The sequence below is a fragment of the Ambystoma mexicanum genome, chromosome 9 (genome assembly GCF_040938575.1).
Source record: "Ambystoma mexicanum isolate Mex_15411 chromosome 9, UKY_AmexF1_1, whole genome shotgun sequence".
Taxonomy (NCBI): Eukaryota; Metazoa; Chordata; class Amphibia; order Caudata; family Ambystomatidae; genus Ambystoma; species Ambystoma mexicanum.
In genome coordinates, this window is record NC_090931.1 from 789,492,186 (window position 1) to 789,516,175 (window position 23,990).

Below are 23,990 nucleotides of genomic sequence, written 5' to 3' on the forward strand. Positions count from 1 at the left end.
AGCAAGGATTAAACCTGGCTTGGCACGCAGAGTAATACCCAAGAAAGACCTCGCAAGCAATAAATGGCGGTAAGCGGGCTGGGCCGTTTTGACAAAATGAGCACCCATGGGTGCAGTACTGGAGCTGAGGATTCAGCCTGCGGTAAAAATGCACAATGGTAGGAAAATTAAAACCACTGCCACCAGCCATTAAATGTAGTGAGGGTAAGTAACATTAAAAAAAAGTTACATGAGTAAGTAGGAAAAGGGACTACTAAGTACCCCCCCAGAACTTCGACATAAAATGGGGTGTACTGGACCTACATAGGAAAAAACAGGTAAGTAAAGTAAATTTCACTTTACTACTCTTGAACAGTAGGACATCCAAGAGAAGGTATTTAAACCTTAAGAGAAATCCAAAGGACTTCTCTGTGACAAAGGTACTGTCTCACAATGCAAAAGGTAGATGCCTATGGAGTTTGTCAGACTCAAAACCAAAAGAAACAGAGTCCAAATCAGATTAAAAAATACATGAGTGAGAAAAAGGTCTCCTTCACTCCAGGATACAAATTTAAAAGTCCTCAAGTCCAGCAAAAGGGGGGTGGTCTCTAAGGTGGAAGGGAATTGGCAAAGACTGAGAATTCTCCCTAACAGAGAGGGCAGTCTAAGGCTTTGGCAGGCCGCCCAAAGTGTTTCCCGATTGTGAATGAAAGAGTTTATTTTGCTATGAATGTTCCTAAGATATACTGCAGCATTTTATGCTCTGACTGGTGAGATCCTGCCCTATAAAGCCACTACGATTACCGCAGCAACAGTCTGTTTTGTATTTCTTTTTAACTCTAGAAAAACGAATCTCCAAACCAGAGTATTCCAGTCCACAAAATGTGGCCCTGAGCACAGCTATCTCCCGAAATGTACACAATTAGATTCTTACATATATACCGTCAAATATATTTAGTCTGGTATATTTCATAATACACTTCTTACAGAAACATCCTACGACCCTGAGGTGCATGGCTTAACAGCACTGTGTAATGTTAGTACGTCACATTAGTATACCAGGCAAAAATGTACAATCTGGCCACAGAGGAACTCTGTTTTTATTTAACAAGGCACGGTCTTGTGGCCAGGATATGTGGTATTTAACACCCCTCCCTGCCCCCCCGTACCCCATCTCCAAGCAGAGACTGACAACGTACGCACAACCATCTGGGCTTTCCAGATTTCTGCCAACGCGGCTCGTGACGCACCATATCACCAATCATGGCTGTGGTGCTTTTCTGCCCGTTACATCTGCACAGTTGGTGATTATTAGAGACTGTAAAGGACTGTCGCTTAGACACGGCTATTGAGGCGAATTATTAAAAATGTGCTAATTCCCCTCTACCTTAGAGACACTCAGCTCTTTTGCTGGACTCTAGGACTTTCATTTTTTTGCTTGGAGAGAGACTTTTTTCTTTTTTTTTCCCTCTCGTGTATTTTGTGATTTTGAACTCTTGTTTGTTTTGGTTGTGGAGTCTTGACAAACTCCATAGGCATCATCTTTTTACATTGTCACGCAGCACCTTCAGTGCAGTGGCACAGGGACGTCTTTCAGATTTCCCCAAGGTTTAAACACCTACTCTTGGATAAACTACTGTTTCCAAGAGCAGTAAAGTGAAATTGACTTTACTTACATTTGTAACTTTCTAGACCCAGCACACAATCTTACAATAGGGTGTTGGAGGGGTTACTTAGTATCCCCTTTATCTAGCTTCTCATGTAACATTTTTGTTACCCTTTCCTCACTGAATGGCTGGTGGCAGTGGTTTACTTTTAACTACTGTGGTGTGCGCTTACCGTGGGCTGCATTCGCAGCTGCAGGAAAGCACCCAAGGGTGCCATTTTGTCAAAATGGCCCCGGTCGTCTTTTTTCAGCATTTCTTTGTGGAAAGGTCCTTGAGATTTACTCTGCGTGCCAAACCAGGTTTGGTCCCATTGTTCACTTTGCCTTTGACGGGATTCACGAGTGAAGCCCGCCTCTGGTTCCAGGGCGTCTGGTGGGGGCAAGAAGCAAGGGAGGTGCCAGAAACTCCCTGTGCTCAAGTGTCCTTGGATACAGGAATGCTCTCTTAGGTGATTGGCCGGCCGGCTGTCTGGCAAGGACAGCCACCCTGCTGGGTGACTGACAGGTAGGCTGGAATGAATGGGAGTAACTTGCATAAAAAGCAAGGCTTTTTGGCTTGGAGGGCAGTCGACCACTGGACGAAGGAATCCAAAGAAGAAATTGGAAGAGGCGCCTGCTGCAACTCTGGACCATTGGTCTGCCCGGTGAAGCCCTGCTGCTTTGCTGAACTCCATTTCATTTCGACTAGAGCAGCCCTGCAAGGACGACTTCTCCCCTTTGAATTGGTGGGACCAATCAACATTTTCTGGGAGCTGGTGAAAATTCCACTGCAGTTGCTGCTGGAACCGAATAGCTAGGGAGAGGAACACCAGATTGTGTAAGTTGCTTTTAAGCTGGCCAAGAGCTCCAGGAAACAGGACTAAGCCTGAGCCACCTCAACAGAGTGTTGGACCCCAGATGCAAGGAAAGCCCATCTCGACAGACAGGAACCACCGTGTTGCTATTTGCGGTAGACGCAAGGAGCTGAAACACTGAAGTGCCACTTGTTTGAAAATTGACGGTTGCGGTCGGTGACCGTTCCATTGCAGTGCAGGAGCCCCCAGACGTCCTCCCTCTTGTCCCCATGACTGAGGCCCAGGAACACCAGGATCTGCAGAGCTGCACAGGAACTGAAGTCATCTGCTGCCCTTTTTCTTCAACCTATAGGTACTGTACAGTCTAAGAACTTACCTCTTGTTGTGTAGCTGCACTTGTTCCCTGTTGGTGAGACCTGCTGTGGTTGCTCTGTAGAGTTGCTGATGGCTTCTTTACTTCACAAGTCTAAACAGCTTGTGGCCCTACTTTGAATTCTTCTTTTCTACAAAGACTTGTAAAACATTGTGCAAGACTTTTACTTCTAAGAAGTGCTTCAGCTCACCTAGACTGTTGTCCAATTGATTTTGGCCTAGCCTGGCTGCCTGAATGACTCTTCTGCCCTCTGACATTGTTTTATCCTGCTTCCAGGAAGAGGTTGACTAACCTTGCATTGGGGTTTACCAAAAGTACTTAACTGCTTCAGAATATTTGTGTGAACACTTTTTCTGTTCTAATAACCTTTTTATTTGCCAAACTCTTAAGTCTGATTCTAAATGCAAACAGTGGTATATTAATGTCCAGTGTCCTGGTTACTAAAGTCACCTGAGGGTGTAGAAAGTGTCTGTGTGCCATCCCAAAAGGGTACTTGATGGTTTAGAAATATTAAGAATGTGGATGTTGGAGTCTATTTGTGTGCTACTATTATATTGCCCCCTTCTGAAGAAGGCTTACTCAAGCTGACTGGTAAATACATTGTTAATTGTTTAATCAAGAAGAGTTTATTTCAATACTTGTCACTGTGAATCTCTAACTACCGTACAGTGCACAGTGACCCCTCTTGAGATAAGCCGGGGTGCTCAAAACGCTACCTACCTGTGTAGTACAGACTTATACCGTAGGTTGGATTCCTATTGCCAGGGCGTCAGGATTGTTGTTGTGCGCCCAAAGGGTACTGCATATAATCTTGCCTAACGAAGGCAAAGCACTGCTGTGATCTGTGGCTACCATCCGCCTCGTTACCAAAGGATAGCTCCACTCGAATGTAAGAAAGGTTCTTGGACGAGCTCCAAGCTCTTTGCTTGCAGAAACATCAGGGCCTTGAAAACTGGCAGGCCAACCCCAGTGACTCAACCAAAGACGGCTTCAAGCAGCTAGCTCTCCAATACAAAGAAGCCATTGTTGCAGCTAAAGCCACCTCATTCAATGATAGGATCTCCAATTCTCAAGCCAAGGAATTATTTACCATTTGTAATGAACTCCTCACATCTCCTACCAGCACAGATAAGATCATCAAAGACAAAGCTTGGTGCGCAAGCATTCAGTCCGCAATGCTTAATAAAATAGACCGCCTCCCAAAAAAGAATAAGACCACTACAAAGCACTTCCAAGCCAGCATATGCCCCTCAAACCCCAGCCATGCACAGTGACTCCCACCCCCCTCAATTCTCATTCAGAGATGCCACTGAATCAGAGGTCATTGACCTCATCAAACATCTCAAACCGTCCCTATGTAAAGCCGACATATGCCCTCCCAAAATCAAGGACTGTGCTAAGGCCCTTGCCCCCTTTCTAACAGCATTCATTAACGCATGTTTTATAACAGGTATTGTTCCTGATAGCCTCAAAGAAGCATGGGTACGCCCCCTTCTAAAAAAAAGAACACATTAGACCATCCCAATTAACTATCGGCCCACAACTACCGTCCCTTTCCTTCTCAAAATCTTGGACAAGTCGGCCCATAGCCAGATCCAACTCTACCTAGATACTAACTCCATACTAGGTAAAAGACGATCAGGGTTCCACAGAGGACATGGAATGGACACTGCTTTACTAGTTCTAAAAACCCAAATCACCCAGATCATGGACAAAGGCAGACCTGCCGCCCTCCTCTTCCTAGATCTATCGGTGGCTTTTGATCTTGTAGAGCACAAGACCCTTAAAACACATCACACGCAAGAAGCCCAATTTTCCAAACAAGCAGCCTCCTGGATTATCTCCTTCCTGGAGGGCAGCGCTATCAAGGTATTCTCTAACCTAGCGAATGTAGGGATGTAACGGTATAACGGTATACCGTTAAAGATACCGCAAACCACTCAATTGAACAATAACCGTCGCACTGTTCATACCAGTATAGCGTTAAGTGTGCTTTTCAATCTGATTTGGAAAGCTGCAGTAAGCAAGTGCTGCGCAGTCTTGGTCTTGCACTGTTGGATGTGCCATCTGCCAAGTAGTTTCAGTTGGAGCAGTTTTTAATGCCATTCCATAAACTACACGTGCCTGACACAAAATCAATATGTTAGCAATAGGAAGAATAAATACAGTGCCAAGAAGGAAAAGGGTTTACTTTGGGTTGGCGGCTTTGGGGTTTATATATTTATAATGTTTGCTAAACGTATGACAATGGGGGATGTCCCTGGTTCTATCATTGAATTAACATATGATAAGTGCGAAATTCACTCCTCTCTGTGGGTATTCCCTGCTGCCATACCAAAGGGTGACATGTCCTTGATTACTGAACACAAGTTCCCACATGGCCCACAAGTAAACTAAAGGCTGTAACGTAAAGAGAGCATGCGTGTGTGAGTATGCGCACAAGCTTATACTACCATCAGCCTTCATTGATCTGGGGCATGCATGTTATAAATATGGCAACATGTTCATCTTCACCAGTAGCCAGTGGGGGAGCTAAAAGCCTAAATGACACTTAAGAAAAGCTATTCAGTTTGCTTTGTCAGTCGTAACAGGGCTCTTCCCCTCCTCCTCTCCACACATGTTTGTGTTTGGTGGAAGCAAGGGGTGGCATTTCAGTGAAAAGTATGTTGAAAAGCCCAATTCTGACTGATAAATCTGACAATTTATGACCTTTTTAGAAAATATTTGTTAAGATTGGTTAACTCCACCTGCTATACCGTGATAACCATGATATACCGTCATTTTGCAAGAAGGTTATCGTACCGTCATAAAACCCCTAAGCGAATGCTGACCCTACTACCATACACCGTGGAGTTTCTCAGGGCTCATGTACAGCCCCTACATTGTACAACTTATTCACAAAGCCTCTCTTCGACTTACTTGACGCTCTAGGTATAGCATATACTAATTTTGCTGACGATACCCAAGTAATCGTACCACTATCTGGTTCTTATGACCAAGACGCTTTGGAGTTGCACAAAATCTACACTACAATCCAAGCCTGGATGGTGGCTAACATCCTATGCCTCAACGGGGATAAGACAGAAATCCTTATCCTCGGGCAAAAAGCCACCCTAGCGAAACTAGACTGCTACTATTCCACCTTTAACTCCTCCTCTATCATCCCAGTCTCCTCTTCTGTAAAGAAGTTGGGCGTCTACATTGTTGCTACATTATCAATGAACAGACAAGTTATTGCTATCGCCTTAGCATCTGCACACAGCACTAAACTCATAAATGCCATAAAACCCTATCTCACCAAACCTTATTGCCTCTCATTAGCCAAAGCAACCATAGGTGCGAAGCTAGACTATTGTAATGCTCTCCTAGCTGGCACTTCCACAAAAAACCTAAACGGATGTCAAACACAAAACCATGCCCTTAGAGCAGCACTGAGCATCCCTAGAAGGGACCATATCTCCCAAGCCAGACAGGCAGCGCACTGGCTCCCGGTCAAAGACTGCATTACTTTTAAAATCCTTACCATCCAGCTCAAATGCCTCAACCTCATAGCAGCTACATACCTATCAGAAACCATATCCAAAACCACCTCCTCACGTCCTACAAGAACTCAATACACCAACCAACGTTACACCCCCACATCCGTAGGGTCCAAGCAGGCGGGATTGGTTTCCCATACATAGCCCCTAAACTTTGGCACTCGCTACTTACCACCCTTGGAGCGGAAACCTCCCTCCTTGCCTTCTGGAAAAACCTCTCTTCAACTAACACTCACCCACCACTACCACCCCTTCCATTTCTTTCTCTTACTGCCTCTCATTATGAAAATTGAACTTTGTAATGTAAAAATTGTAAATGTAAAAATGCCTATCTCTATGTATCTAAGCTTGCTCACTCTCTGTAACAAGCGCCACGATGCCTACAGGCTGTTGTGCGCTATACAAATACGAATAAATAAAGGAACCATTAAGTCTGAGCTCCCTCTCCCTGCCCCAGAGGGCGCAGTTGGATTACAGCCCTGCAGTCCTCTGCTCCCAAAAGCTACCCTGCTGCTTTATTCTGTGCAGCCTAACGTGAGACACCGGATCGCTGAATGGATAGAGGGCGGATAATGGATAGAACCAGAAGCCCTGGCGTTAACGCACCACCCAAAGTCATAAACGCCTATGAGCCAAAAACCCCAAAATAAGGTTATAACAAGTACTAGTTGGTGAAAACCGTTTACTTAACGATTTAAAGTACCGTGGCTACAGTTGTTCAGACTTACCAATTTGTAAGTGAAATTGCTACTTGCGCTGCAATATCAGGAAGAATGCTCTTTATTTGCAGGTATTCCATGCAGGAGATGTATGATGTGGTGGCCATTGTGGAACAGTATAAACATTTTGTGCCCTGGTGTAAAAAATCTGACGTTCTGTCGAGGCGGACGGGCTACTGTAAGGCGCAGTTGGAAATCGGCTTTTCCCCAGTCGTGGAGAGGTATACATCCATCGTTACTCTAGTGAGACCACATTTAGTAAAGGTAATTTGAATTTTGTTATTTTTAATGTGATTTCCTTTTTCATGCTATCCTATTGAAATGCCTTGCCAAATATGTATGTTCAGCTGAATAAGGATTGAGTCACGCACAGGTGAATAGCGTTCCTTTCCTCCTCAAAGTCCTGCCATAATTTAATGTTTTAACAATAAAATGGACCCACTGCACAGAGAAGCCCATGTGTGTTCCTTCGGAATAGCAAGGGATCCATAGGTCTGTAAAGGTGCTTTCAGGGACGCATCCCCTTTGGCTTTATTTTTACGGAAGCTCACAATGTTTGCTGTCATTAAAGGAATTCCTTTTTACGAGTCTTTGTCAGAGGAAGCCTTGCTAAGCTAGTATAGGTTCTCTTTTGGGGCTTCCACGAGTAATTCCACTTAGAATGGGGTTTTGAAAGTAAGGCAGTCCGAGGGGTGACGACGAGCGAGGTGGGGAGAGGTGGGGTTGCAGGCATACCGCCCCGTACTGAGTTTGCTTTGTTTCAGAAGTAGGGAGTGCACGGTATTAATTGCCGTGGGCTGTAGGGAGTTTGTTTGTGTGCACTTAGTGTTTGGCTCACCTAACCGAGTAGACGTTGACAGGAGTATGCTATGTCTTTTTTTTCATTTCTTTAGCGTTTCTGGCACGGTAGTTTGCTGAAAAATGGGGACATTCCCTTGGTAGTGGCAGTTGGTTGCCTATCCTGTCAATTAAAAGAAAATAATAATAAAAAAAAAAATATATATATATATATATATATATATATATTTCTGAGGCTTGTGGAATCTGCTTAGATCACATGCTGTGCATAGGCCGACATCTAGTGGAAGCTGCGGAGTATTACAGTTTGTTTTTCGAAACTCGAAAATGGGCGTCGACACAGGCGTGCCAGTAATACTATCCCTAGTGTGACGTCCGCTGTACCCAAGATCCCTCACGCGTCTAGGATCCTCAGATTGTTTTTTTCCGCCATACTGGTCGGAAGCATCTTGCGGAGTCCCCTGGCCTTAGCCATACTTTTACTAATAATTGAAATTTAATATTTTTTATTGACATCCTTCCCCACCCCAACGTCAACCCTCGACGACGGCTGGAGAAGACATCGACCGTCGGCTGCTGCACGACGGATCTGGGCCTCGGAAGGCCGCTGGCCTCGGCCCGGGCCTAGTAGGCCGCTGGCCTCGGCCCGGGCCTAGTAGGCCGCTGGCCTCGGCCCTGCAAGTAGGGAGAGTGGGGGGTGGTACATACTCTTCACTCTTGGTATATAGATACACTTATATATTTCCTACACTTATCAGCCCGCTGCCTCAAGGTGCGTATGGAGGGTACCCCTTTCCAATTCTGCCCAAGTGCAACCGCAAATACCCTTGGGTCGACAGGCACGCCACGTGCAATCTCTGCTTGCCGAGGGACCACCCCGAAGCGAACTGCAGAGCGTCTAGTAGGTTTAAACCTAAGACACTCAAGGACCGTTCAACAAAGCGTTGGGCCCACCACGCCAGGCAGGCGGCCATGGCAGCGGAGGGCGCCTTCAGCGATGGCAGCGACGCCGTACTTTCAGACGGCGAGGCCATTACGGCGTCGAAAGACAGCCGAGCGCAGGTCCCCGACCTCGGAAGGTCGTCCGGCAGGGCGGCTATGGGGAAGACCCCCGGCGACGCAAGCGCTACACACCCTACACACACTAAGCACACTAAGTCCAACCGAACCTCGACGACGTCGACTTCTCGGAAAGAGGCACAAATAGAACGGTCCGACTCGGTGTCCTCTGGGTGCTCTCGATCGAGATCGCCTCATGACGCAAGGCAATCATCCACTCTTGCCAAGAGTGCCTCGCTCCCTAGACTAATGGAAGTGCGATCGTCGGAGGACGAAGACGACTTCCACCCCCAGGCCGCGCTCCAAGAGACGGAGGCCGCAGTTAACACCAGCGAGGCCCCACGCTCGAAAGACACAGATACCTCTCCCGATCCTCGACGCCAGGCGTCGAAAGTCTCCGGGGCCTCCAAGGGACAGGGAAAACATTTTTCCACGCACGGGGAGGGGGGGGGAAACAGCGGAAAGCACATTCTTCCACTCCTGTAAGACCATCCTTCCCCCCTAAGCAGACAAACAAATACAAGTCTACTGAGAGATCAACATCCAGCAAGGGTACCCTTGATAAGTCCCCTAAACTGCCTACTAAAGTCATCCCCTGTTCCAAAGAATGGTCCAGCGAAGACCTAGACAGGGTCATGTCAAGGATGTCTTCCTTGGCTGATTTTTACGACAAGAATCCAGAGCATTTCCTCTCGTATGACCCTCAGGGAGCCACACCCTCAGGTTCCACTGATCCCATCCCCCTAAGTAAAAGGGCCCGGTTCGAAAGACCTGAACCCTTCGAGGTACAGCCTTACTCTACTCCATACTCTACTCCACACCCCAGGTACCAAGGAGAGCCTTTCCCTGAGGGGGACCAGGAGTTTGAAATTATGGAGGAACAAACCGGGACGGAATACTATGCGGATGATGAGGACCAGGAGGAGGGAGAAGATGAGCAGGAAATTTACAGAGTAGATTCCCCGGTAGAGAACGAAGCCCCAGTTACCGACTCGCCAGTCGATAACCAGCCCCTCCTTAATGAGGTTCTCGCTCGCGCGGCAGAACATTTTCACATCGACACCCACGGTGTACAGGAGGAAAGGGACTTCGCAGAATAGTTGGTAGGAGAGAGGAGGCCGGTCGCTCAGACCATCCCTATCCTTAAATCCATCCAACGAAGAATAGACCCGTCCCTGGTGAACCCAAACCTCACCAGAGCAGTCAACCCCAGGGTCGAAAAACTTTTCCGGGCAGCCCAATCTGACCCTCTCTATATAAGAGGACATCTTAAACCAGACTCCCTAGTGGTTAGCAACACTCGGAAGAGGGCTGGAACACCCTTATCTTCGTCAGAAGCTCCTCCCGACAAGGAGAGCAAGAAACTTTACGGCTTTGGCAGAAAGGTAGCCTCAACGTCCGCCTACCAAGCAAGGATTGCTAACTCCACCACCCTGTTGGCCAGCTACAACTGCCATCAATGGGAAGAGGTCGCGGCACTCATAGCCTCTGCTCCGGAACCCTTAAAGGGCCAATTGGCTCGGATCTCGGCAGAAGGGAGAGCCGTGTCTGGTTGCATATTGAAAGCAACTTTCGACGCCGCGGACAACGCAGGGAGATTGATAGCAGAGGGTACTGTTATCAAGAGACATGCGTGGTTACGGCAGTCGGGGTTCAAAACAGAAACTCAGGCTTCTTTAATAGACAAGCCGGTGGAACCCGATCTATTGTTTGGGAAAGCGGTCGAAGACGCACTGAAAAACGCCAAGGACGAATACGAAACACTTAAATCCCTTGGCCAACTAACCAACAAACCCCCTAACCAGAGGGGGAACAGTAATTTTCGTCGCCCACGCGGCCAAAATTCACAAAGAGGCAACTATGCCCAGGGACAAGGTACACAGTGGAAAAACAGCCAGCAGTCTACCCAAAGTTACGGCAGGGGTAACAAAAGAGGTCGTGGGAGAGGCAGAGGCAGCCCCAACAAGGGAGGTGGCACGCCTCCACCAAAGCAGTGACGCTCAGTTCAGGGTCCCTTCTCACGCAACCCCAGTAGGGGGACGCATTTCCAACTTCACCCAGGCTTGGGAAGGGATCACCTCAGACAGATGGGTGCTGTCAACAGTGTCCACAGGATATTGTATAGAATTACTGCAGCGTCCCCGGAACCATCCTCCACGACAAAAAGTACACTCCCTAGAACATCAGAAAATCCTTCTCGAGGAGATCGCCATTCTGCTAGAAAAGGACGCGATAGAACTCGTCCCAGGACACCAGGTAAACAAGGGTATCTATTCAACCTACTTTTCTGTGCCAAAGAAAGATTTGACAATGCGCCCAGTATTGGACCTACGGCCTGCCAACAAGTATGTCAAGCCCCAGAAATTCCGTATGACCACGCTACAAGAGGTAATCCCCCTCCTAAAAAAGGGGGATTACATGGCAACCTTGGATATGAAAGATGCTTATTTTCATATTTCCATGCTCCCGGCGCACAGAAAGTACTTGCGCTTCAAGGTGGACAGTCGCCACTACCAATTCAAGGTACTGCCCTTCGGGATAGCTTCAGCACCAAGGGTGTTTACCAAGGTACTGGCGGTGGCAGCGGCACACCTACGCAGGGAGGCAATCCCAGTGTACCCTTATCTGGACGACTGGCTCATAACGGGGGAAACCCCAGGAATTTGCAGGACAAACATTCAAAGGACTATCGACCTCCTCCACGAATTAGGCTTCTCAATCAACGAGAAGAAGTCAAGCCTGGTGCCAAGCACCTCAAAACAGTTCCTAGGAGCAATCCTAGATACTCAGGAAGGGTTGACCTTCCCTTCGGAAGAGAGAATTCGGAATATACTACTGCAAATTCCACATTATCAGTCCGGTCAACAAATAACGGTACGCAAAGCAATGCGGTTACTGGGCATGATGGCGTCATGCATTTACCTGGTCCCCCACGCGCTACTGCGCATGCGTCCCATGCAGGAATGGTTGGCGAAACAGTGGTCTCAGGCAATTGGTCAGTGGGACGATCTAGTGGTCGTTTCGCCAACACTGGTACAGAGCCTACACTGGTGGACAAGAGAGAATCTCGCAAGGGGAAAACCCTTTTACGATCCCGAAATACAGGCAGTGGTGACTACAGATGCATGCCTGACTGGGTGGGGAGCTCACCATCTCCACCACACAGCTCAGGGTCTCTGGTCTCACTCAGTAGCCAAGAACCACATCAACCTCCTAGAGCTTCTGGCAGTATTCCGAGCGCTTCGGGCGTTCGAGCCCCATCTACTAAACCTGTCGGTGCAGATCCGGACGGACAGCACGACAGCCATGTTCTATCTGAACAAGCAAGGAGGGACTCGTTCGCCAAATCTGTCCAAGCTTGCCCAACAAATCTGGATATGGGCACTCAGACGGAACATCTTCCTGTCATCGCAACATGTTCCAGGGGAGCTCAATTCCCTAGCGGATGCTCTAAGCAGAGACTCCCTCCCAGAAGAACACGAATGGGTACTTCACAGAGAGATCGTAGAAGAGCTCTTCTCTCGGTGGGGTTTCCCCACTATAGACTTATTCGCCACAAGTGAAAACAAACCATGCCCAGGATTTGCATCCAGGTACCCCCAGCCAGACTCCCAAGGGAACGCCCTGTGGATGAACTGGTCAGGGATGTTTGCGTACGCTTTTCCACCAACGCCTCTCATCAGGAAGGTGGTGTACAAGATGAACAAGGAATCGATGACGCTCATCCTAGTTGCTTCCATGTGGGCGAGACAACCATGGTTTCCACACCTACGCAGAATGGCGGTGTGCGAGCCCATCAAACTTCCAGCCTGGTACAACCTTCTGTCCCAGCAACAAGGTCAAACAGTGCACCAGCAACCCAACTCAATGAACCTGGCAGCATGGCTCCTGAAGTCATAGAGTTTGGACATCTCAATCTACCACAGAGGTGTATGGACATCCTAAAAGAATCCAGGAAACCAAACACAAGGCACTGTTACTTAGACAAGTGGAAAAGATTTGTTATTTGGTGCCAGAATAAACAAATCAACCCTGTTGATTGCACTCCTTCCAACGTCGTGACATACATGCTCCACCTGCTGGATGCAGGATTGGTTTTTAACTCTCTGAAAGTACACCTGGCAGCCCTCTCGGCTTACACCACATCCCATAACAAGGTGTCGTGGTGGAAGGTACCAGTAGTTAAAGCCTTCATGGAAGGAGTAAAGAGACTTCACCCTCCTATTTCAAACCCACCGCCAGGATGGGACCTTAATGTGGTGCTAGCTAAGCTCATGGGCCCCCCGTTCGAACCCATGCATAAAAGTAGTCTCAAACACCTGACTTATAAAACGGCCTTCTTAGTAGCCATTACCTCTATAAGAAGGGTCAGTGAAATTCAGGCTCTGTCAGTGCAGGATCCTTTCTTTACTATCCACAAGGACAAACTGGTTTTACGCACACACCCTAGGTTCTCACCTAAATTTATATCAAAGTTCCATGTAAACCAGTCCATCGAGCTTCCGGCTTTCTTCCAGGACCCGCAAAGCTCGGCTGAGGTGAAACTACACACCCTAGATGTGCGTAGGGCGGTCCTCTACTATGTAAATAAAACCAGACCGCTAAGGAAAACAGATCAACTGTTTGTCTCCGTAGCTGCAGGCAGAGAGGGAGATCGCGTCTCTAAAGGCGCTATCTCGAAGTGGATTATCAACTGTATACAGCTGTGTTACTCTCTTTCTGAAAAAACTCTGCCTTTTACGCCAAGGGCCCACTCTACTAGAGGCATTGGGGCCACTCTGGCTTTCATTGCAAATGTTCCCCTCGACACCATTTGCAAAGCAGCTACTTGGAGCTCTATTCACACTTTTACTCAGCATTACTGCATTGACACTCATTCCAAGACAGATACACAAGTGGGACAAGCGGTTCTAAGACACTTATTTGCTCATGAACCTTCTCACATCCCACCTCCTTCTTCTGGTACTGCTCGCTAATCTATGCACAGCATGTGATCTAAGCAGATTCCACAAGCCTCAGAAGGGATACATTACTCACCGTAATCGTATTTCTGATGCTTGTATCTGCTTAGATTCACATGCGACCCACCCTTCCTCCCCTCCGAGAGAAGGCGCATGATTGCTTGTAGTCTTACCTTTCTATCTGCTTGGATTATCTGTACTCACGCTACTCCTCATGCTTCCTCATGTCAGAAAAAATACAATCTGAGGATCCTAGACGCGTGAGGGATCTTGGGTACAGTGGACGTCACACTAGGGATAGTATTACTGGCACATCTGTGTCGATGCCCATTTTCAAGTTTCGAAAAACAAACTGTAATACTCCGCAGCTTCCACTAGATGTCGGCCTATGCACAGCATGTGAATCTAAGCAGATACAAGCATCAGAAATACGATTACGGTGAGTAATGTATCCCATATATATCTCTTCTTTTGTTACTGCGCTTCATAACGACTCTTAAGCACGGTATCGGGACTAGGTACTGACCCCGTTCTACTCTGTGTAATCTTGTTTACAAGACCAGGGCTTTGCTCCTGAACTACGCTCCCCGGTCATTTTATGGTACATGTCCTAGATGTCCAATGCTTGGCTAACAATGCTGGTTGTTTTGTGTCTATGTGCCTGTTTTGTGTTGATTCCTAAGTGTGGTGGTGTGAATCTTATTGCTCATTTATCCCTCCAGCCTTCGGGCGTGTCCACTCTGCCCATTGCACCAATTGGGCTAAACGACCATGGCCATTGGGTCCTGCCTACAGCCGAGGCCCATATCCTCTCGTTAAATTATCAGATCCCGCTCCGTCTCTGTGCATCCAGCTCCTTCCTAGGTCGGCCCACTCTGTAAATCTTCCCTGACCCCTTCTTATCGCCTTTCTCTGGCAGGTTCCCGTGACACATTTTGTTTTGTGAGCGCACCTTCTGAAGTTTCCAGATTCCGGTGGTAAGTCAAACATGTTCTGCCACAGAACAGGCTCTCAAGCCCAACCTAAACTCCAGCTATGCATTTAGTCCACTTCTCCCTTCCTGACTCTTCCCGATAGTGAAATCTCCCCACCCCCAATCTTGCTTGGAGCACTGTTCTTTTTCGACTTGCTGTCAGATTTACTGTGGTCATTGCTTGTATCGAGGCAACAAATGGTGGATTTCCTGGTCTAAAAATCCTTTGCAGATTTAAGGCAAAGGGCCCCTTGGGCAGTACCTGACACAGACCCTAGGTGGGCGGGTCAATGAGGTGGTGCTTAGGGTGGGCGTAGTTGATTGTGGTCACGAGTGCATAATCGTGAACTTTAGGGACAAAAGTAATTTTTTGTAAAGTTGTCTTTATTATGGTTACCTGTGTCTACAGGTCTGACTATCTGGAAACAGCTGGGCCTCCTCAGCAGGCTTTGCTATCACTGGTAATATTGGAGGCTCAAGGCTGAAATTAAGGTTGGAAATTAACATGTTTGAAGGCTAAGGGCGAAAGAGAATTACAGCTTATGAAGACCACACAATTTCCTAGAAAAATTGCTCTAAGAAAACTAGTTGGATCCAATGTTTGTAATTACAACTGTGGAAATGTTTCACAAAAGTACAACACCACGTTGAAAGTACACGTCCCAGTACAATGCATTCGTTATTGTGCAAAAAATAAATTCTTGTGCAGTAAGTGAAGTAAAAACACAATTGCCAGCTAAGCTTCATAAAATAATTCAATGAGAAGACTTCAATGTGTCCATTCATATATTGCACACCACAAAATTCTCTTGGTTTACACAGGAAAATCTGGCATCCAGGATGGGGAAAATAAATGTATAATCATTCTTTTGCTTGGCCTGTTTCTATAAATAAACATTGTTAGGTGAATTTATTATGTGATTTTGTGCACTTTTCAAGACATCGCTAGACAGATGATTTACCCTTTTGATTAACCCTTAAAAATACTGATATGAAGTATACCTGGGAAGATATTTGGTCAAGTTCTTACATCTCCACCGGGACAGAATCCTGGTTTCGCTATTTAGTGTTTAATCCTGGCCAATCATGCAATCTCATCTTGCCTGAGCTACCAACATTGGGAGCCCATAAAAGCAATTCAGTTTTCAACTTTTGTTGTGTACTCGAGAGTCACTAAACTCGAGTTAATGATAGTTATTGGCTATGTAAATAGCGCTTCGCCAAACCACTATACATAGAACATATTCACATGCAATAATCGCCCAACTAAAGTTGGCATTGATTTATCAACCTTGGAAGGATAACAGGCAGAGTTTGCCTTGCCAGTATTAGAATCTTCTACCTGCAGATCATACACACACCACAAACAAGTGCTCAACCCACTGAGCTACCTTGTTACATCATAATATACTGTCCATTCACATATCGCACAACATAAACTTCGCTTGGCATATACGTGAAAACCTTTATTCAGGATGAGCAAAATAAACCTCATTCTTTTTGCTTGACCCATTTCCATAATGTATATACATTGTGAGCCCATAAAAGCAATTCAGTTTGCAACTTTCTGATTTGCCACCCCATTATCCTAAACTAGGATCATTGTGTGCACTCGTACTTCATGCCTTCCCTGCATAAGTCAATGCCCCACTTTGGGACACCCCAGCCAAAAGAGCCTGGACAGCCACTGCAAAGCACACTTTAAGCATTTGTGCAGCGCATTTGATGTTTGGGGGACCCTCACTGGGAGGAAAGTCAGCTGTCAAGACTGCTAACAAGTGGCCTGTGGACCAAGTGAAGTGACACTTCTGTTTTTGCCCAATTGCCCCTCGAGATGCCTCATTGATCTTACTGGCCCCCACTCTTTTACCATTCTATCAACGCCTGCAGCCTGATAGCCATTGCTGTGGGTTTTAAGTAAATTATGTAGCGCCATGCAGCGCCAACTTGTTACTATTATCCCCCAATCAAGCGGTTTTCTTAACGGATTGCATGTGGAAATCCTGAATAACAGTTTCAGAACAGCTGGAATGTTTCCAACGCAAAAGCAAGAGCCCCACGGTCTCAAACAAAACAATGAGAAGATGTTCCATGCTATTTAAATACCAAAGGCAGGGGCGGATTTCCTTACCATCCCTTTACAGGTATGTGCTGCAGGCTGGATCTGAACACGGGCCTCCCATGACCTAATGAATGCACTTAACCACTGTTCCAATGCGGTTTGTTTATTTGATATAACACTGCCAAACCCAAAGGTAGCTGGGCGTAAACATTACACGTATACTTACAAATAAAAAACAAGTGATAGTTTGTGGTTAGTAGTCACATAGATGCATAAAGACATTAATAGGAATCAACATGAGGTGACGGATGCAGTACAGGCAAAGTATTCATAGAGAAGCAGGTGGTAAAGGTCCAGTTAGGAGGGTTCTACATGATTTAGCCGACCTATTTTTGGTCGTGGTACTTTTCATCGCCGGATTTTACATCGCCAGAAACCCTGTTCTTGGGTTTTTTTTTATTCTGGGGGGGTACTATTATAATACCCCAACAAAACATAAAAATCAAAAAATGGGGTTTCTGTCGATGTAAAATCCGGCGATGAAAAGTACCACGACCAAAAATAGGTTGGCGAAATGCGTGTATACCGTTAGGAGGAAGGTTAATTATGGAGTGGTAGAGGAATCATTTGTCCGGATCCATGTTAAGGTTTTTCGCCTGAAACTACAGTAAGGTTGGTCAGATCTCAGATCAAGGGGAAGTGTGTTCCAGGTTTGGGCAGCTAGAGCCGCCAGCTGTAGACCGTTTAAATCTGGAAACATTCAAGGGTGTTGTTAGCAGATCTTATGGGACGGGCAGTGATTCTCCTAGTAATTCTTTCAGCTAGATAAGGTGGAGCTATGTTATTAAGGCATTTGGACATGAGGGAAAGTTTTCAGGAAGATCCTGTCACTAATCTTGAGCCAGCGGACGTCTCTTCTGAAACTGGATATGTGCTCTCTATTGGGGATGTTTAAAGCTGCTCTAAGAGCATTATTTTGGAGCCTTTGCAGTTTGACAGTAATAAATTTATTGAGCCTGCATATAGGGCATTACAGTAATCCAATTTGGATAATATAAATGCAGTGTGATGCAACTTGTTTCGGAGAGAAACGGTCTGCAAGCTCGGATCAGTTTACAGGTGTAAGCTGTTGAGGATGCTAATGAGTTAACTTGCTTCTTGAGGGAAATTGACGCGTCAAGGTAGAAACCTAACGTTTTGACTACAGGCATCACTTTAATAATATTGTTGTCAATATTGAAGGAAGCATAGCTAGGGTTGAGTTTTTCAGTAGCCGTATCTGAACCTAAGATCAGAAGCTCTGGTTTGTCATTCATGCAGAGGCCATGGGAGGCCATCCATGCCTGAATGAGGAGGTACATCTTATTTACCAAGGCCGTGTCCTCCAGGAAGTTGCCCGAGAGGAGAATGAGGATCTGGGTGTCATCTGCATAGTTAGTGTAGGTGATGCCCAGTCTGTCCAACTTGTCGAAAAGGGGCTTGGTAAAAATGTTCTACAGGATGGGAGACGCACATGAACCCTGAGGTACCCTGAAGGAGACTTGTATGGGATCAGCAGCAGCAGAAGGGGAGAAGACACTCCTTGTACGGTTGGCTAAAAAGTTCTTTTAACACAGCGAATGCTGTGGCAGAATGTGTCCGTTCCTTCCTCACTGACATTTATTTTATTGGAATGGATGCCACTGGCTGGAGTCGCAGCAGAAAGGTCCTTGTGGCCTGTGTCTCAGAGAGAGACTGGGAAGGAAAGGGGCGGGGCAGGGCACAGGTGCCCGCTCGCTGTTTGTCCACTTGGCTACCGTTAAATCCACCTCTGCTCTCATGGTTTATTATTTCTAACTACTAGATGGATTTACACCAAACCAAAAAAGGATTAAATGCTTTGTGCCCAAGTTTCTTATTTGGTGCAAATTCATCCAGCTGTTTCGCGCTACAGTTGTTCAATGGAGACACCCCTTGCTCTGAGAAAATTAATCTTAGTAGGCTTACGTTTTTAAGAACTTTTGAATTTTAACATCCAAATTGGTTCAGAAATAAGTTATAGATTTATGGGCACCGTCAATGCAAATACATGTGATCTTATCTATACATAAAATAGTTCCGCCCCCACATCCCTAATTCTAGTGTACTAGACTAGTTACTCTTGTGTACCATTGGTCTGGGCAAAACATTACTAAACTGCCAGGGCAGGATGCTCAGTGTAGCATCATGCCAGGTGTACCTGCAATGGGAAAGAAACATGGACTCCTACTGCGTACAGGGCCTGTGTGGTTGATGTAAAAGGGGAGAGATGCCCTTGCACAAAAGTTTTTTTCTCACCATCCCATAAGCAACCTCCTCGATGTATAATGCTTTGTGTTACATAAGATAACCTTGGCATTGAGGCGACGAACCTGCATGGATGTTAATGGTCATTTGTGTCTTTTAGGCTTTCCTTGTTACTGGGTATAAGGGATTTGTTCTGTGAAATGTAGCCACAATCCAAAGTATGTTTTTGTAGGTTTCACGGTTGGATAATGGTAATTGAATTGGTGTCCATGACCACATGGGGCTCAGTCTTTGAAAAAAGACCTTACCATCACAAGTAAATGTGCTGACAAAGATTTAACTTCTGAAGGCCCCACCATAGTGAGAATTGATTTAGTGACCCATGTTATCTCGTATTGTATTGAACTCTTTTACCATTGGGTTGGTAACTGATGTTCTAAAGTAACTTGGAGTACCATTTCCCTTATTCTGATGGCTGACTTGGTACTTGAATTTGTTTCTTAATGAAATATTTACAAATGTTTTGCATTCATTACCAACTCCACGTTCCATATACAAGCATAATTGCAAGTGTTCTGGGCAACAAAATAAGCGCATAAGGACTTTGTAAGTAATTTCAGCGCTTTGAAACATATTGTGTATAGGTGCTATATAAATAAACTATCATATTATTTAGTTAAAATTCATTCAAAGGACGTTTGATCCTGGCAAATTATGCAGATGGTGACTTGATCACTGGACAAAAGCATCTGATGTAGATTCAGCCTTTTTAGAAAATCTTAGAAAGCTTAAAGTAGTGTCCACATCATGCACATTGTCGAGATAGGCGTCTGACATGCAACCTAACCTGTAAAATCTGACTTCTCCTCGGACCACTTCACCCTCCAACTGTGGACCTTTTCTGCATGACTCTTCATCCACTTGCACCTCATTGGAGTTTTGTTGGGACAGGCTTCAATTGCTGCTAACCTTATCAAGTGCTTAGGTGGTGGCATGGGACTGGGGAGTGCAAGACTTGTGTGATGGAGATCATCTTCTAAGGAACCATGACTGGCCTGTGCTACTTGTCCCTTGGGTCACCCTAGGGTCAAATATGCATTGTTTATCCATAGTTGGAAGTTTGCTGTCCCAAGGATGCCGTTGGCCTGTTCTAGGTGTAATTCAAGCTTCTTTGCTTTGGGAAGGGGGTCAAATGAAGAGCAAGTGGAGGATCCCAACAAAGAAGTAGATCTTCCTTGTGCTATAGCCACTTCTACTACCACCACCACTGGCTGCCTGGGCTGGTGGATTAGGCTCCCAGTCAGTTTTACATTCCGCTAGGTCTAGATTTTGTCCTCTAGATTCTTATTGGTGCCCCAACGCTCTGAGGTGACCTATCATTTAGCTTTCCTGTTCACATTATGCTACAGTGGATCACCCATCCTTTCTTGCTTGCTGGAAGGTACTATGGGTAAGGCACCATTGGGAACCGGTTGAGATACAGGAGCCTTCAATTGAGGAAAGTCCATCATGTTAATTCGGTCATAGGCTTTTACGGATTTAGGTAATTCTTACTGTTGCTGGGTGGTGGACACTTACCACCATCGGAGTCTGGTTGTGGAGGTTTTGGGATCACTAGATTATGCAGAATTGTCCAAGGTTTAGTATTAGATGGTTGAGGCAGTGTCTGTACTTAATGGAGTTGGCACGGGTGGCATTAACATCTCCAATAAATGTCCTTGGCAGCATAGACTGGGCTGTCAGTGTGTACACTTTGCCCCTAATGATGCCTCATGCTGGGGTGATCTTGTGGAAAGGATAGGCATGGGTTGGCTTGTGTTGAAGCACAGTGTAAAGACTGAAGGGGGGGGGGGGTAATCTGTACTTCTGCCCTCTTATATGGTTGTGGTAGATGCAAAGCGCACCCAGCCAAGGTTTTCAATGTGGTAGCAATGGACAAGCAACCAAGGCTTAAGCCCAGGTGATGTAGGCTATTAAGTACAGTGAGTCCCCAAGCCCCCACAAAGAAATGTCCACACACTGTTGGTTTATAACACAGCTTCTTTATATAAAATAAGGTTCAGATAAATATATACATCTAAATAGTAACGCGTTTTACTTTGGCAACACTATTCTAATAATGGCATTCGTATATATGTACTCTGTGGCACCACACAATACTTCAGATTCAATTTAAAATGCACCGATAGCTGGCAGTTTAAAAAGTATACAAATCGTAAGCAATATCTAACTTCACAGATCAAGGAAGAAAGGCAGGGTTTTTTGTCTGCAAAATGCTTTACTTGGCATGTTAAACATTTGATTAAAATGTTTACATAGCAAACTGCACTGTCCTGTCACAAAATTAGCCAAATTATAATTTCTGCCCTCCTACATCCTGTATCATTTTTTTTTTAATTTTTTTTACAGCATTCTCCTTTATTCAGTGCCCTGATGGCGGACACTGTAGCTATTAGGCTGTCTTTAAATAGTAACAAGAAATACGTAGACCAAGGCTAATTCCACAATATAGGCTGCACCTTTCGGGAAAGAAACGGTCCTGACTTTGAAATAACTGTCATCTGCATAGTTCCCGTTTGTCGTTTTTCTCCAGTTCTTCTATATTCCCCTTTTCCTTTCCCTTTCTACATCCACATCTGTCGTTCCACCCCCCAACCCCTTCCAATTTTTCCTCCCTGGTCTTCATGCCCCCTTCCTCACGTCACACTTTCTGGGCGGTATCGTTCCCTTTTCACGCCCTCTCGTATTTACTGGTTTCTTTTCAGTCCCTGTTGCTTTCCCTTCACCTGTACTTCTTAGTCAATTTGACTTTCCATTAGCTTTTTCCATGCACCTTTTTCAGATCCTCTGCCTTTCCTCCCCTCTTTCCTGACCCCTTAAGTCTATAACTTCTAATACACCATGCTGGATAACTGGGATTCTCATTTTTTTTTTTGCATTAGAGCCATGGGGTTCATTTTCCCAAATCGTTCCTTGTACTTGGCGAGGACGGTGGCGTAAGGCCCAGAGCCAAGCGCCAAGCCATGTGAGGGGCTGGAAGGCCTTCCATTACATAACCTGGCTTCCCGCAGCGGGAGACGCTGAGCTTCAGGGCCAAGTGTCTCGCAAGCGTTTAACTTGTTGATGAACATGAATTCTGTGCAGCGGGACGTGCCGTATGTTGGCAGTTATATTATTTTATTAGGGAGTGGGCAGAAAGGCAGGTTAGTTTCAGAACATTGGCAGTATATTTTTTAAAGACTTAAATAGTAATGCTGTGTAAGGACAACCTTCCCCCCCCCCCAATCTGGACAACCAGTAAGGGAAAACCTTAGTGTACCTTATCTTTTCTATTACAGCCCAGTCCAAAAATGTTCAGTAATGTTCTGCTTTACTTCTACAGTTTCCACCACCCCCGAAGTACCTCAGATGCCACAGGAGAACAGGGTCCAAGACTAATCTGACACCCCTGGATGATTCCAGTGGCTGCAATCTGCTTTTCAATGTCACAGTACCTTTTGGTTCCTTGGCAGGTGAAGAGGTCGTGGTTCTTGGCTTCATTCAACGGGATCCCTTGAGGATGGACCCTGCTTTGTAAGAAGGTGTCGCTGGGATGTCGAGAGAAAGAGGAACTAGTGTCGGGAAAGGCAGCACTTTCGGTCTTCACAGTGGTTTTCGTTGGCAGGGTGTTACTCTGGCTGTGAATGTCCCACCAAGGTGAAACCTGCTGTGGACTCCGAAAATGTCAGGCTGGAGAGGATCAGATGTTTGGGAACATTGGGTTCCATTCGTTGGCGACCGGTGCAGAGGCTGTTCAGTTTCAGTTTGGTTCTTTGGTGCAGTATCACAGACCCGTGGATGGCTTCTGGCGACCTGGATTTGACCACTGGACTACGGACCCTCACCAAGACTGGACCCTGTGGACTTCTTCGTTTTTTGGTGCCGGGAAACCCACTGGTGGACTGTCCTATGCACACAGTGAACTGGAATCTTCTTCGTGGGATAAAGTGGTCAGATGTCGTGTCGGAGATGTCCTTTGAAAGTTTTTGATCAGGTGGATATTTCGTAACTCAACTAGCACTATGCCAGGTGTGAGAAATCAAAGGGTATTCTCACTCCTATTCCCCCAAGATCCCCTTGTCATGTGGCCAGGGGACGGCCACTGCTGTTGGATTCAGAACCTTTGGGTGGACAAGCAAGGGAGGATCGCCTGGGTGGAGGGTCCTGGGGGTGTGTGTGTGGGGGGGGGGGGTTGAGAGTGAGTTATCCACAGTCAGGACACAGTATCACCTTTTCCTTCTGATGGCCACTCTACCCTTACCCCTCCCATGACCCCTTAAGGTTGCCGTAAAACCTCTTCCCTCATCTTCCCACATGTAACATCTACTTCTGCAGAAAAAGTATTACCCCCCCTGCCCCCCCCCGCCCAGTTATAAATCATAACTCTGTCCATCAGCCTTTAAGGGCTATTTTGGTTCCATCATCCCTGATCTAGGCCTCATCAACCCCGATCCAAGAGAGGACGACTAAGTATTTTATTATAGGAATTTAGGTGAGAAAAAAGACCCAATAAGACAAATACCTGGTCTTGAGGGAAGTATCCATTACCCTTCCACTAATCTAGACCACAGGGAATACTATCAAGTCCCATGCTTGTATGTCAGGGGTACAGCGGGACCTACAGAGAGGGAAAGATATCCCTTTTAAATGAAACCAAGGCTAGAGGTTTTTCCCTATATCCCTGGTTGGTCACCTACTAATGTTTCACTAAATAAATCTAGTCACATTTCATCTCCCCATCCCATTTCCAATAAGTACTGGGA

General features: G+C 46.1%; 1 protein-coding gene across 2 annotated transcripts in view; it reads left to right on the top strand.

Moving 5' to 3' along the window:
• The window catches only part of COQ10B (coenzyme Q10B), a 262,558-nt gene that overhangs the window by 151,801 nt on the left and 86,767 nt on the right, over positions 1 to 23,990 (top strand). For both annotated transcript variants that reach the window (XM_069615733.1, XM_069615734.1), the window contains one exon: positions 7,142 to 7,334. In XM_069615733.1, the coding sequence (XP_069471834.1) occupies positions 7,142 to 7,334 (193 nt within the window). The remainder of the gene's footprint in view (positions 1 to 7,141; positions 7,335 to 23,990) is intronic.